The sequence below is a fragment of the Mustelus asterias genome, unplaced genomic scaffold (assembly GCF_964213995.1).
Source record: "Mustelus asterias unplaced genomic scaffold, sMusAst1.hap1.1 HAP1_SCAFFOLD_76, whole genome shotgun sequence".
Taxonomy (NCBI): Eukaryota; Metazoa; Chordata; class Chondrichthyes; order Carcharhiniformes; family Triakidae; genus Mustelus; species Mustelus asterias.
The window spans coordinates 393185-407586 of record NW_027590135.1 but is presented as its reverse complement, the minus strand read 5'-3'; the positions used below and the strand labels follow the sequence as shown (position 1 = coordinate 407586).

At 44.0% G+C, this 14402-nt stretch overlaps 1 protein-coding gene and 1 pseudogene across 1 annotated transcript; both read right to left on the bottom strand.

Annotated features, from left to right (window-relative positions):
• Positions 1-756: 756 nt before the first annotated feature.
• LOC144483583 (histone H2A-like) lies at positions 757-1146 on the bottom strand. Its single transcript, XM_078202219.1, has one exon. The coding sequence runs from the start codon at positions 1144-1146 to the stop codon at positions 757-759; it is 390 nt and encodes a 129-aa protein (XP_078058345.1).
• Positions 1147-1261: 115 nt separating this feature from the next.
• On the bottom strand, positions 1262-1471 carry LOC144483613 (U2 spliceosomal RNA; annotated as a pseudogene).
• Between the last annotated feature and the right edge of the window lie 12931 nt (positions 1472-14402).

The following is a 14402-nucleotide window of genomic DNA, read 5'->3' as shown; positions in this document are numbered from 1 at the left end:
AACAACGGCTCTTTTAAGAGCCACCAAATCGGCAAATGAAAGAGCTGCGATCTCCTGTTAACGATTCTAGTGTTTGAATTCCCAGGACAGAATATTCCCAGGACTCCAAAACTGAAACCTCTCAATGTTACAATTAACCCTCCGTTGCATTGAGGTCACTCATAACTCCAATCCTTTGATGGTTAGAGTAAAAACGATGCCGTTAACAGTTCTACCGCAATTCAATTTTACAGTGGTTTTATTAAACCTGCGATCGTTTCAGTTTCCGAGCAATAATTCCGCAAATCCACTTTCTCCGCACGTGTTTCGAGTCGCAGCGAGTATTGAAAATTGCGTCAATTAGGTTCAGAATATGAAGCATGTCTCAAACAGGAGCCCACTCACACAAGTATAGCCATTGCAGAAACGCTTGCACATTCGCATAGACAATAATTAACACTTTTCCAGATCGAGTGACTGACTTTGAAAACCGATGGGCTGCAGTTGAATATCCTCGCAGATTATCACATTTTAAAGCAATTATATTTGAAATAGGATCATTTCCGTTCACTGGGATAGTTTCCCCGATAAACAGCAGCAACTTGCATTAAAATACTGTCTGTGTCAATCGTACGGATTGATAGAACAAAGCGGGAAACAGCTGTACTGTGAATAGCAGTGCAGAAACTGACCGATAGACACCAGCTCGCCCTTTTTCAGATAAAGTGAGTGGCTCTGAAAAGAGCCTTTGGGTTATCAGATTAAAGAATGGTCGCTTCACTTGCTCTTCGCGGACCCAGCGCTGCTTTTCTTGGGCAGCAGCACGGCCTGGATATTAGGCAGCACCCCGCCCTGAGCGATGGTCACTCCTCCCAGCAGCTTGTTGAGCTCCTCGTCGTTGCGGACGGCCAGCTGCAGGTGTCTGGGGATGATGCGGGTCTTCTTGTTGTCCCGGGCCGCGTTCCCGGCCAGCTCCAGGATTTCAGCGGTCAGATACTCGAGCACAGCAGCCAGATAGACCGGGGCTCCGGCACCCACACGCTCAGCATAGTTGCCCTTTCTCAGGAGCCTGTGAACACGGCCCACCGGGAACTGCAGTCCAGCCCGGGAGGAGCGAGACTTGGCCTTGGCCCGAGCTTTCCCGCCGCTCTTTCCTCTTCCAGACATTTTTTTGTACTTTTCCAATTCAATCAAATTCAATTCAGAGTCTCAACAAGTTGAGACATTTCCGATCCAGGCTGACAAGTCAGGGCAAGCGACCAAATTACCCTGTCCTGGGCTCGATCTACATGAGCCAAGCTGAATGGAGTTGGGGGAGGTTCCTCCTCCAAGGCTTGAGCTCATTTGCATCTTAGCCAAAAGGCCGAGATGCCGCTTTTAAAAATTGCTTCATATGAAACATATGAAGCTTCAATGTAACCTCATGACCTCAACCAAGTGCAGCATCCAATCCATACTACACTTGATCTTAGCCAAAAGGCCGAGAAGCGATTGAAAAGATGTGCGGGTTAGGTGGATTGGCCGTGCTAAATTGCCCCTTAGTGTCCCGGGATGCATAGTTTAGATGGATTTGCCGGATAACTATGTGGGGTTACGGGGATAGTTACGGGGTTACGGTGGATAGTCAGAGATTCTGTCGATAGTTGAACAAGGAAAGAGTTAGCAGAGTGAGCACTGGTTCTATAGAAAGTGCAACTGGGGGATTGATAATGGAAAACAGGGTATTGGCAAATGTATTTTTCATTGGTGTTCACTGTAGAGGATACAAGTAGCATCCCAGAAATAGCTGGAAACCAGCAAATGGAAGGGAGGGAGGAACACAGGAAAATTCCAATCAACAGGGAAAGTGGTATTGAGCAAATTGTCGGGTCGACAGGCTGACAAATTCCTGGGTCCGGATGGACTTCTCGTGAAGGACATGAAAGAAGTGGTGAAAGAGATAGTTGATGCATTTGTTTTAATTTTGCAAAATTCCCTGGCTTTGGAGAATGTTCCATTAGGTTGAAATATAACAAATGTAATACCATAGAACCATAGAAAATTACAGCTCAGAAACAGGCCTTTTGGCCCTTCTTGTCTGTGCCGAACCATTTTATGCCTAGTCCCACTGACCTACACTTGGACCATATCCCTCCACACCCCTCTCATCCATGAACCCGTCCAAGTTTTCTTAAATGTTAAAAGTGACCCCGCATTTACCACTTTATCCGGCAGCTCATTCCACACTCCCACCACACTCTGCGTGAAGAAGCCCCCCCTAATATTCCCTTTAAACTTTTCTCCTTTCACCCTTAACCCATGCCCTCTGGTTTTTCTCTCCCCTAGCCTCAGCGGAAAAAGCCTGCTTGCATTCACTCTATCTATACCCATCAAAATCTTATACACCTCTATCAAATCTCCCCTCAATCTTCTACGCTCCAGGGAATAAAGTCCCAACCTATTCAATCTCTCTCTGTAACTCAGCTTCTCAAGTCCCGGCAACATCCTTGTGAACCTTCTCTGCACTCTTTCAATCTTATTTACATCCTTCCTGTAACTAGGTGACCAAAACTGTACACAATACTCCAAATTCGGTCTCACCAATGCCTTATATAACCTTACCATAACACTCCAACTTTTATACTCGATACTCCGATTTATAAAGGCCAATGTACCAAAGGCACTCTTTACGACCCTATCCACCTGTGACGTCACTTTTAGGGAACTCTGTACCTGTATTCCCAGATCCCTCTGATCAACTGCACTCTTCAGAGTCCTACCATTTACCCTGTACGTTCTACTTTGGTTTGTCCTTCCAAAGCGCAATATCTCACACTTGGCTGCGTTAAATTCCATTCGCCATTTTTCAGCCCATTTTTCTAGTTGGTCCAAATCCCTCTGCAAGCTTTGAAAACCTTCCTCACTGTCCACTACACCTCCAATCTTTGTATCATCAGCAAACTTGCCGATCCAATTTACCACATTATCATCCAGATCATTGATATAGATGACAAACAACAATGGACCCAACACCGATCCCTGCGGCACACCACTAGTCACAGGCCTCCACTCAGAGAAGCAATCCTCCACAACCACTCTCTGGCTTCTTCCATTGAGCCAGTGTCTAATCCAATTTACTACCTCCCCATGTATACCCAGCGACTGAACCTTCCTAACTAACCTCCCATGAGGGACCTTGTCAAAGGCCTTGCTGAAATCCAGGTAGACAACATCCACCGCCTTCCCTTCATCCACTTTCCTGGTAACCTCCTCGAAAAACTCTAATAGATTGGTCAAACATGACCTACCACGCACAAAGCCATGTTGACTCTCCCTAATAAGTCCCTGTCTATCCAAATATTTGTAGATCCTATCCCTTATCACACCTTCCAATAACTTGCCCACCACCGACGTGAAACTTACTGGCCGATAATACTACCTTGATTCAAAAAGGGATGGAGACAGAAAGCAGGAAACTACAGGCTGTTAGCCTAACAGCTGTCATCGGGAAAATGTTAGAAGCCATTCTGAAAGATATTACAGATATTACAACTTGGAAAAAATACAAGGCAATCAGGCAGAGTCAATATGGTTTTCTGAAAGGGAAATCATGTTTAACTAAATTATTGGAGTTTTTTGAAAGAGGCCCATGTGCTGTGAATGGGGAACCGGTGGATGTCCTGTTCTTACATTTCCAGAAGACATTTGCCAAAGTGCCAGATTAAAGATTATTGTGTAAAATAAACATTCATGGTTTTGGGCGTATCATTTTGGCACGGATTGATGGTTGGCTAGCTAACAGGTCAAAAAGAGTTAGCACAAATGGTTCTTTTTCTGGGTGGCAGGATCTGATGAGTGGTGTATTCATGCTGGGGCTACAAATTGTTACAATTTATAAAAATTGCTTGGGTGAAGGGACTGAAGGTACCGTTGCTAAATTTGCTGACAGCATAAAGATAGATGAGAAATTAATTGTGAAGTATACGTAAGGAGGCTTCAAAAGGAAACAGATAGATTAAGTGAGGGCAAAATGTGGCAAATGAGGCAAATTGCGAGGATAAAACAGTGGTTGACAAATGGGAGACTTTCAAAGTTGAGTTGAATGGGATGCCAGCCAGGTACATAGCCACCAGACACACATATGCGGTGTCCAAAGCTGGAGTATCCTGGATGTCTGAGGTTATTGACGAGAAAATAAGGAAGAAAAAAGAGGCATATGATGCATGCTGGAATAATAATAGCAATAGAAATCATGAAAAACAGCTCAAAATGCAGGAGAGGGGCTAAGGCTGGAATAATGAAGAGGAAGCATGAGGAAATGTTAGCAGGCTGCGCTAATACAAATCATAACATCTTCTTCAAACATATTAATTGTAAAGGATTAGTGAAGGACAGAGTGGGGTTCATAAGGGCCAAGCAGGGTAAACTGCTCACTGCAGCAGAGGGTATGGCAGAGATAGTAAATAAGTACTGTACTTCTGGCTTTACCAAATTAGACAATGTGACAATGGCCCAGTTGAAAATGTATGTGTTGATTAACTGAGCTTCATAGTGAGTGTGTGGAATTAACTCTCTCTCAATCGATCATTGTGTGTGGGTGCGGAATTAACCCTGTCTCAATCTATTCGTGTGTGTCAGTGTTGAATTAACTCTCTCTCAATCTATTACTGTGAGAGAGTGTGGAATTAATTCTCAATCGATCATTGTGTGAGAGTGTGGAAGTAACTCTCAATCTTTTATTGTGTGAGAGTGTGGAATTAACGGTCCCTCAATCTATTACTTGTATGAATGTGGAATTAACTGTCTCTCAATCTATTACTCAATGTCACTGTGGAATTAACTCTCAATCTGTTACATTGTGTGAATGTGGAATTGACTCTCTCTCAATCAATTACCGTGTGTCAGTGTGGAATTATATCTCAATCTATTACTGTGTCCGAGCGGGGAATTAACTCTCCCTCAATCTTTTACTGTGTGCCAGTATTGAATTAACTCTCTCTGAATCTATTACTGTGTTTGAATGTGGAATTAACTCCCTCTCAATCTATCATTGCGTGTGAGTGTAGAATTAACCTTCTCTCAATTACTGTGCATGTGTGGAATTATCTCTCTTTCAATCAATTACTGTGTGTGTGTGGAATTAACTCAATCTATTACTGTCTGACTGTGGAATTAACTCTCACTCAATCTATTACCGTGTGAGAGTGCGGAAATAACTCTCTCTCAATCTGTTAAAGTGTCAGCGTGGAATTAACTCTCTCTATCTGTTACTGTGTCCATGTGCAATTAACTCTCAATCTACTTTTGTGTTCGTGTGTGGAATTAACTCCCTCTCAATCTATTACTGTGTGTACGTGTGGAATTAACTCTCTGTCAATCTGTTGCTGTGTGAGAGCATGGAATTAATTCTCAATCTATTCCTGTGTGTGAATGTGGAATTGACTCTCTCTCAATATATTACAGTGAGTGAGTGTTGAATTAGCTCTCTCTCAATCTATTGCTGTGTGTCAGTGTGGAATTAACCCTCTCTCAATCTATTACTGTGTGTCAGTGTCCAATTAACTGTCTCAATCTATTACGGTGTGACACAGTAATGGATTGAGAGAGAGTTCATTGCACTGTCACACCGTAATAGATCGAGACAGTTAATTGGACACTGACACACAGTAATAGATTGAGAGGGGGTTAATTCCACACTGACACACAGCAATACATTGAGAGTTAATTCCACACTGACACACAGTAATGGATTGAGAGAGAGTTCATTGCACTGTGTTAGTGAGGAATTAACTCTCTCTCAATCCATTCGTGAGTGTCAGTGTGTAGTTAAAACTCTCTCAATCAATTACTATGTGTGAGCGTGGAATTAACTCCCAATCTATTACTGTGTGTGAATGTGGAATTGACTCTCTCTCAATATATTACAGTGTGAGAGTGTGGAATTATCTCTCTCAATCTATTACTGTGTGGGAATGTGCAATTATCTCTCTCTCAATCTATTTGTGTGTGTCCATGTGGAATTAACTCTCTCTCAATCTATTGCTGTGTGTCAGTGTGGAATTAACTCTCTCTCAATCTATTACTGTGCATGAATGTGGAATTAACTCTCTCTCAATCTATTACTGTGTGTCAGTGTGGAATTAACTGTCTCAACCTATTACGGTGTGACAGTGCAACTAACTCTCTCGCAATCTATTGTGTGTCAGTATGGAATTAACCCACTCTCAACCTATTAATCTGTGTGTGTGTGTGGAATTAACTCTCAATCTGTTACAGTGTGAGAGTGTGGAAATAACTCTCTCTGATCTATTACTGTGCGTTACTGTGGAATTAACTCTCCCTCGATCTATTACAGTGTGTCAGTGTGGAATTAACTCTCTCAATCTATTATTGTGTGTGAGCGTGGAATTAACTCTGTCTCAATCTATTATTGTGTGTCAGTGTGGAATTAACTCTCTCCCAATCTATTACTGTGTGTCAGTGGGGAATTAACTCTGCATCTATTCCTGTGTGTGAATGTGGAATTAACTCTCTCCCAATCTATTACAGTGTCAGTGTGGAATTAACTCTGTCTCAATCTATGACTGTGTGAGAGTGTGGAATTGACTAGCTCTCATTCTAGTATCGTGTGTGTGGAATTAACTCTCTCTCAATTTATTACTGTGTGTGAGCGTGGAATTAATTCGCAATCTATTCCTGTGTGTCAGTGTGGAATTAATTCTCTCTCAATCTATTACTGAGAGAGAGCTTGGAATTAACTCCCAATCTATTAATGTGCATGAATGTGGAATTAACTCTCTCTCAATCTATTGCTGTGTGTCAGTGTGGAATTAACTCTCTCTCAATCTATTGCTGTGTCAGTGTGGAATTAACTCTCTCTCAATCTATTGCTGTGTCAGTGTGGAATTAACTCTCTCTCAATCTATTGCTGTGTGTCAGTGTGGAATTAACTCTCTCTCAATCTATTGCTGTGTGTCAGTGTGGAATTAACTCTCTCTCAATCTACTACTGTGTGTCAGTGTGGAATTAACTCTCTCTCAATCTATTGCTGTGTGTGTGTGTGGAATTAACTCTCTCTCAATCAATTGCTGTGTGTCTGTGTGGAATTAAGAACAAAGAACAAGGAAAATTACAGCACAGGAACATGCCCTTCGGCCCTGCACTGACCTTGCTGCCCAACTGAAATAAAACCCCCGACCCTTCCAGGGACCATATCCCGCTATTCCCATCCTATTCGTGTATTTGTCCAGACGCCCCTTAAAACTCACTATTGTATCTGCTTCAACCACCTTCCCCGGCAGTGAGTTCCAGGCACCCACCACCCTCTGTGTAAAAAACTTGCCTCATACATCTCCTTTAAACCTTGCCCCTCGCACCTTAAACCGATGCCCCCCCAGTAATTGACTCTTCCACCATTGGAAAAAGCTTCTGACTATCCACTCTGTCCATGCCCCTCATAATCTTGTAGCCTTCCATTAGGTCGCCGCTCAACCTCTGTCGTTCCAGAGAGAACAAACCAAGTTTCTCCAACCTCTCCTCACAGCTAATATCCTCCATACCAGCCAACATCCTGGTAAGTCTTTGCTGTACCCTCACCAAAGTCTCCACATCCTTCTGGGAGTGTGGCGACCAGAATTGAACACTATATTCCAAATGCAGCCTAACTAAGATTCTATAAAGCTGCAACATGACTTGCCAATTTTTAAACTCAATCCCCCGCCGACGAAGGCAAGCATGCCGTATGCCTTCTTGACTACCTTCTCCACCTGCATTGCCACTTTCAGTGACCTGTGTACCTGTTCACCCAGGTCCCTTTGCCTATCAATACTCCTAAGGGTTCTGCCATTGACTGTATATTTCCTATCTGTATTAGACCATCCAAAATGCATTAATTCACATTTGTCCGGATTAAACTCCATCTGCCATCTCTCTGTCCAAGCCCCCAACCTATCTATATCCTGCTGTATCCTCTGATGGTGCTCATCGCTATCTGCAAATCCACCAACCTTTGTGTTGTTCGCAAACTAACTAATCAAACCAGTTGCATTTTCCTCCAAATCAGTTATATATATATTACGAACAGCAAAGGTCCCAGCACTGATCCCTGAGGAACGCCAAATGTCACAGTCCTCCATTCAGAATCGCACCCTTCCACTGCTACCCTCTGTCTTCTAAGACCAAGCCAGATCTGTATCCACCTTGCCAGCTCACCTCTGATCCCATGCGACTTCACCTTCTGCACCATTCTGCCATGAGGGACCTTGTCAAAGGCCTTACTGAAGTCCTTGTAGACAACATCCACTGCCCTACCCTCATCAACCATCTTCGTCACTTCCTCGAAAAACTCGATCAAGTTAGTGAGACATGACCAGCCCTTCACAAAACCATATTGCCTCTCGCAAATACATCCACTAATTTCCAAGTGGCAGTAAATCCTGCAGCCAGTGAGGATACAAAAATTTCTCTCAAGGTCCCAGCAATTTCCTCCCTTGCCTCTCCCAGTATTTTGGCGTATATCCCATCAGGCCCTGGGGACTTGTCTACCTTAATATTCCTCAAGAACCCCAACAATTGATCTCAACATGATTCAAACTATCGACACACCCTTTCCCAGATTCATCATCCACCAAGTCCTTCTCTTTGGTGAATACTGACACAATGAACTCATTGAATACCTCACCCATTTCCTCTGGCTCCACGCATAGATTTCCTCCTTTGTCCTTGAGTGGGCCAACCCTCTCCCTGGCTATCCTCTTGCTCTTTATATATGTATAAAAAGCCTTGGTATTTTCCTTAATCCTGCTGGGCAATGATTTTTTGTGACCCCGTTTAGCCCTATATTAACTCTCTCTCCGATCTATTACTGTGTACCAGTGTGGAATTAACTCTCAATCTATTACTATGTGTGTGGAATTAACTCTCCCTCAATCTATTACAGTGTCAGCGTGGAATTAACTCTCTCTCTCTATCTATTATTGTGTCCGTGTGCAATTAACTCTCTCAATCTATTTTTGTGTCCAAGTGTGGAATTAACTCTCTCAATTTATTACTGTGTGAAAGTGTGGAATTAACTCTCTCTCAATCTATTACTGTGTGTGAGCATTGAATTAACTCACTCTCAATCTATCCCTGTGTCAGTGTGGAATTCACTCTCTCGCGATCTATTACTGTGTGTACGTGTGGAATTAACTCCCTCTCAATCTGTTGCTGTGTGAGAGCATGGAATTAACTCTCAATTTATTACTGTGTGTGAATGTGGAATTGACTCTCTCTCAATCTATTACGGTGTGAGAATGTAGAATTAACTCTCTCTCAATCTATTTCAGTGTCAGTGTGGAATTAACTCTTTCTGAATCCATTACTGTGTGGGAACATAGAATAACTCCCTCTCAATCTAATGCTGTGTGGGGGTGTGGAATTAACTCTCTCTCAATCGATTAGTGTGTCTGAATGTGGAATTAACTCTCTCTCAATCTATTACTGTGCATGAGTGTGGAATTAACATTTTCTCAATCTATTACTGTGAGAGAGTGTGGAATTAACGCTGTCAGCCATTCTCTGTTCATGTGTTTCAGTATGGAATTAAATCAGTTCATCTATATTAGTGAATGCGAGGATGGAATTAAATCTGTATTTGTTATTCACTATTACTGAATGTGAATGGGACATTAACTCTCTGTTCATCGCTGTTATAGCATGTGAGAGTGGAATTAACTGTCAGTCTTGGTTATTGTGTATGAATGTAGCATTAACTCTTGCTCAGTAGAATTGAATGTGTAATTAACTCTGGCTGTGTTACTGTATGTTAGTGTGGAATTGATTCTCTATCCTTTAATCACCATCACTGTATTTATGTTTGGAATTACCATTGTGGCAATCTCTGTTACTGCATCTGAATGTGTAATTCACTCCCTATCTATCAATAATAATGTGTGAAATTACTTCACTGTCTGTCAGTCTCTGTTACTGCATGGAAGTGGGTCACTGTCAGCTTAGCAAACTGCTGCTTGCAGAGAGCCACATGGATCAGTGCTGGGTTCTCAGCTATTTACAATCTATACTAATGGCCCAGATGAAGGGACAGACCATCACCAAATTTTCAGACAATACATAAATAGGTGGGGAAGTAGGTTGTGAGGAGGACACAGAGTCTGTAAGGAGATATAGCGAGGTTAAGTGAATGGACACAAATTTGTCAGGTAGGATACAATGTAGGAAAATGTGAGGCTTTCCACTTCAGTGGGAAGGATGGGAAGGCAGAACATTATTTAAATAGAGGGGTAGATACAGCAGATTGACCCAGAAAAGGAGGAAATAACTCTAATTATAAGTACATATGTGGAGTATCAAAGTAGGGAAGTGTTGCTACAAATACATGATATTGCTGAGTTTAAAGGTTTTCTCTGATTTAAAGAGGTAAATACTTGTATTGGAGGCAGTGAAGATTCACTCGGCTGATTGCTGAGATGAAGGAGTTATCTTATGAGGAAAGTTCAATCAAGTTGAGCCGATCTCATAGAAGTTGAGAAGAATGAGAGATGATCAGATTGAAACATTGAAGGATCTGAGGGAATTGGACAGGGTAGATATCGAGAGGAATGTTTTCATTTGTGGACAAAATTAAAACTAGAGGACACAGTTAAAAATAAAGTATGCCCCACTTTAGATGGAGATGAGAAGAAATTTCTCCTCTCAAAATGTCCTTAATTTGTGGAATTTAACAGATTCCATCCTAAGTTAGAAAGAGTTTTGATCTACAGGAGAGACAAGGGTTATGGGGCAGGCAATTAAATGGAGTTGAGGCCATAATCACATTAACCATGATCTTACCGAATGGTGGGGGAACCCTAAAGAACAAACTGCCTTCTGCTGCTCCTGCTTCTTATGTTCTGATTTGATGTCAATGTGGGACTAACTCTCTGTTAGGCTCTGTTCCAGTATTTCAGTGTGAAATTAACTCAAGCTTGATACTGCATATGAGTGCAGAACTGATTTGCTGTCGATTATTTATTCTATATGAGAGTGCAATGTCTCTGCCAGTCTCTGTTCCTGTACAGGAAACTTTGATGAGAAATGTTTGGGCTCGACTGGTCTCAAATGTACTCAGGGTTAAACCCATCAGCTTTTCCTCCATCAACACTCCAGTTCAAAGCCAGCCAACAAGAACGTACCTTCACAGAACATCCACCCTCATTCCAAAGGGGCCTTCATTTGTCTATTTCAGGCCTCAGTTTTCTGAACAGCTGCAATATTTCACCGGTAAAATCATGTGGATACTGAACATCTGAAACAAAGTGAAAATTCTGGAATGACTCAACAGGTCAGGCAGGTCAGAGAGAAACAGAGTTCATGTTTCAGCTCTCTGACAATTGGCTTGCATTAAAACACGTACTGATGTCTGTGAATGTCAGCAGCCATTAATTCCCACATGAGGAATTAATGGTGCAGTGGAATTGTCACTGGACCATGATCCAGAGTAATGCAATGGGACCTGAATATCACCACAACAGAGTGACATTTGAGCTCAATAAACAACTGGAAATAAAGGTCTAATGATGGCCATGTCGTAAAAACCCACTTGATTCACTGATGTCCCTTTAGGCAAGCAAATCTGCCCACATGACCTCTTCTGGCCTACATGTGACTCCAACCACACAGCAATGTGTTTGACTCTTAAATGCCCTCTGAAATGGCCTAACAAGCCACTTAGTTCAAAGGTAATTAGTGCAATGAATGCTGGCCAAGTCAGTGACGCACACATTACATGAATGAATAAAAATAATTATCTGCACCCAGAAAGCGCTCTATCCAACACACTGACTTGCCCAGGCACTGAGAGTGGGCACGCTCCCCAGGGGCAGCCGCGGGGCAATCGGTGCTGGAACTTTCCTCACTGCCACTTGTCTCCCATTCCACCAAGCTGCCTGTGTCCTTTTGAAGTTTCCCACTTTCCTCCTCACAGTTGCCAATGCCTCCAAGTTTGGTGGCGTGTGGAAATGTTGAGCTTGTGTCCTGGACACCAAGGTGTGTGTCATTAATATATATCAGGAAGAGCAGGGCTCCTAACACCGAGCCCTGGGGAACTCCACTGGAAACCTTCCTCCAGTCTGAGAAACAACCATTAACCACTGCTCTCTGTTTCCTCTCACTCACACTGTTCCATATGGGGCGGTGAGGATGGCCTCGCTGCATCATCCGCTTCATGGTGCCGCTCCCTCGCTGCACGTCCGCCGAGCCCGGCGGCTCTGAGAGCCGCTGAGACTCACGTTGTTGCGCGTGCACAGTTCAGCTCAGCTTCCGCTCCGGGGCGGAGCCTCCTGACGCCTGCGCAGTGCGGATCATTCTGAATGAGAGAGACCGTATTCACGCTCGCGGCGCATTGTGGGTTACACTGCCCACCATTTCATGGAATAATACAACATATCATAGAAATCATAGAAATCATAGAAACCCTACAGTGCAGAAAGAGGCCATTCGGCCCATCGAGTCTGCACCGACCACAATCCCACCCAGGCCCTACCCCCACATATTTACCCGCTAATCCCTCTAACAAAGAACAAAGAACAAAGAACAATACAGCACAGGAACAGGCCCTTCGGCCCTCCAAGACCGCGCCGCTCCCCGGTCCAGGATTGAATCCTGAATCCAGGATCCCCGCCCAATTTTCCAGCCTATCTACATACCAATATCCTATCCACCGAGCTGTCCCTCACAGCTACGATGCTTTGTTCATTACAACCTATTAACTCACCCCCACCCCCCTATTCCAGACCATGTGATCCCCAGGGAGAGGCGAAAACCCAGAGTGAAAAACCCCAGGGCCAATATGGGGGGAAAAAAATCTGGGAAATTCCTCTCCGACCCCCTGAGGCGATCGAAACGAGTCCAGGAGATCACAATGGCCCTGATCGGAAAATGCTTCCCAACCCTAGTCATTTCCACTTCCATGAACACCATATGAATTCCCTGCCCCCGAGACAGGTTCCCAACTATCCGCAGTCTCGCTCTGTACTGGCACCAGCAAGATGATCATAGAATGAAGCCTTGAAACGAGAAACAAGGAATAATTAGCCCGCGCCGCTCCCTGGTCCAAACTAGACCACTCTTTTGTATCCCTCCATTCCCACTCCGGTCATATAGCTGTCTAGATAAGTCTTAAACGTTCCCAGTGTGTCCGCCTCCACCACCTTGCCCGGCAACACATTCCAGGCCCCCACGACCCTCTGTGTGAAATATGTCCTTCTGATATCTGTGTTAAACCTCCCCCCCTTCAAAGAACAAAGAACAAAGAACAGTACAGCACAGGAAACAGGCCTTCGGCCCTCCAAGCCTGTGCCGCTCCTTGGTCCAACTAGACCAATCGTTTGTATCCCTCCATTCCCAGGCTGCTCATGTGACTATCCAGGTAAGTCTTAAACGATGTCAGCGTGCCTGCCTCCACCACCCTACTTGGCAGCGCATTCCAGGCCCCCACCACCCTCTGTGTAAAAAACGTCCCTCTGATGTCTGAGTTATACTTCGCCCCTCTCAGCTTGAGCCCGTGACCCCTCGTGATCGTCACCTCCGACCTGGGAAAAAGCTTCCCACTGTTCACCCTATCTATACCCTTCATAATCTTGTACACCTCTATTAGATCTCCCCTCATTCTCCGTCTTTCCAAGGAGAACAACCCCAGTCTACCCAATCTCTCCTCATAGCTAAGACCCTCCATACCAGGCAACATCCTGGTAAACCTTCTCTGCACTCTCTCCAATGCCTCCACGTCCTTCTGGTAGTGCGGCGACCAGAACTGGACGCAGTACTCCAAATGCGGCCTAACCAGCGTTCTATACAGCTGCATCATCAGACTCCAGCTTTTATACCCTATACCCCGTCCTATAAAGGCAAGCATACCATATGCCTTCTTCACCACCTTCTCCACCTGTGTTGCCACCTTCAAGGATTTGTGGACTTGCACACCTAGGTCCCTCTGTGTTTCTATACTCCTGATGACTCTGCCATTTATTGCATAACTCCTCCCTACATTATTTCTTCCAAAATGCATCACTTCGCATTTATCCGGATTAAATTCCATCTGCCACCTCTCCGCCCAATTTTCCAGCCTATCTATATCCTGCTGTATTGCCCGACAATGCTCTTCGCTATCTGCAATTCCAGCCATCTTTGTGTCATCCGCAAACTTGCTGATTACACCAGTTACACCTTCTTCCAAATCATTTATATATATCACAAATAGCAGAGGTCCCAGTACAGAGCCCTGCGGAACACCACTGGTCACAGACCTCCAGCCGGAAAAAGACCCTTCGACCACTACCCTCTGTCTCCTATGGCCAAGCCAGTTCTCCACCCATCGAGCCACTTCTCCTTGTATCCCATGAGCCTTAACCTTCTTAACCAACCTGCCATGTGGGACTTTGTCAAATGCCTTACTGAAATCCATATAG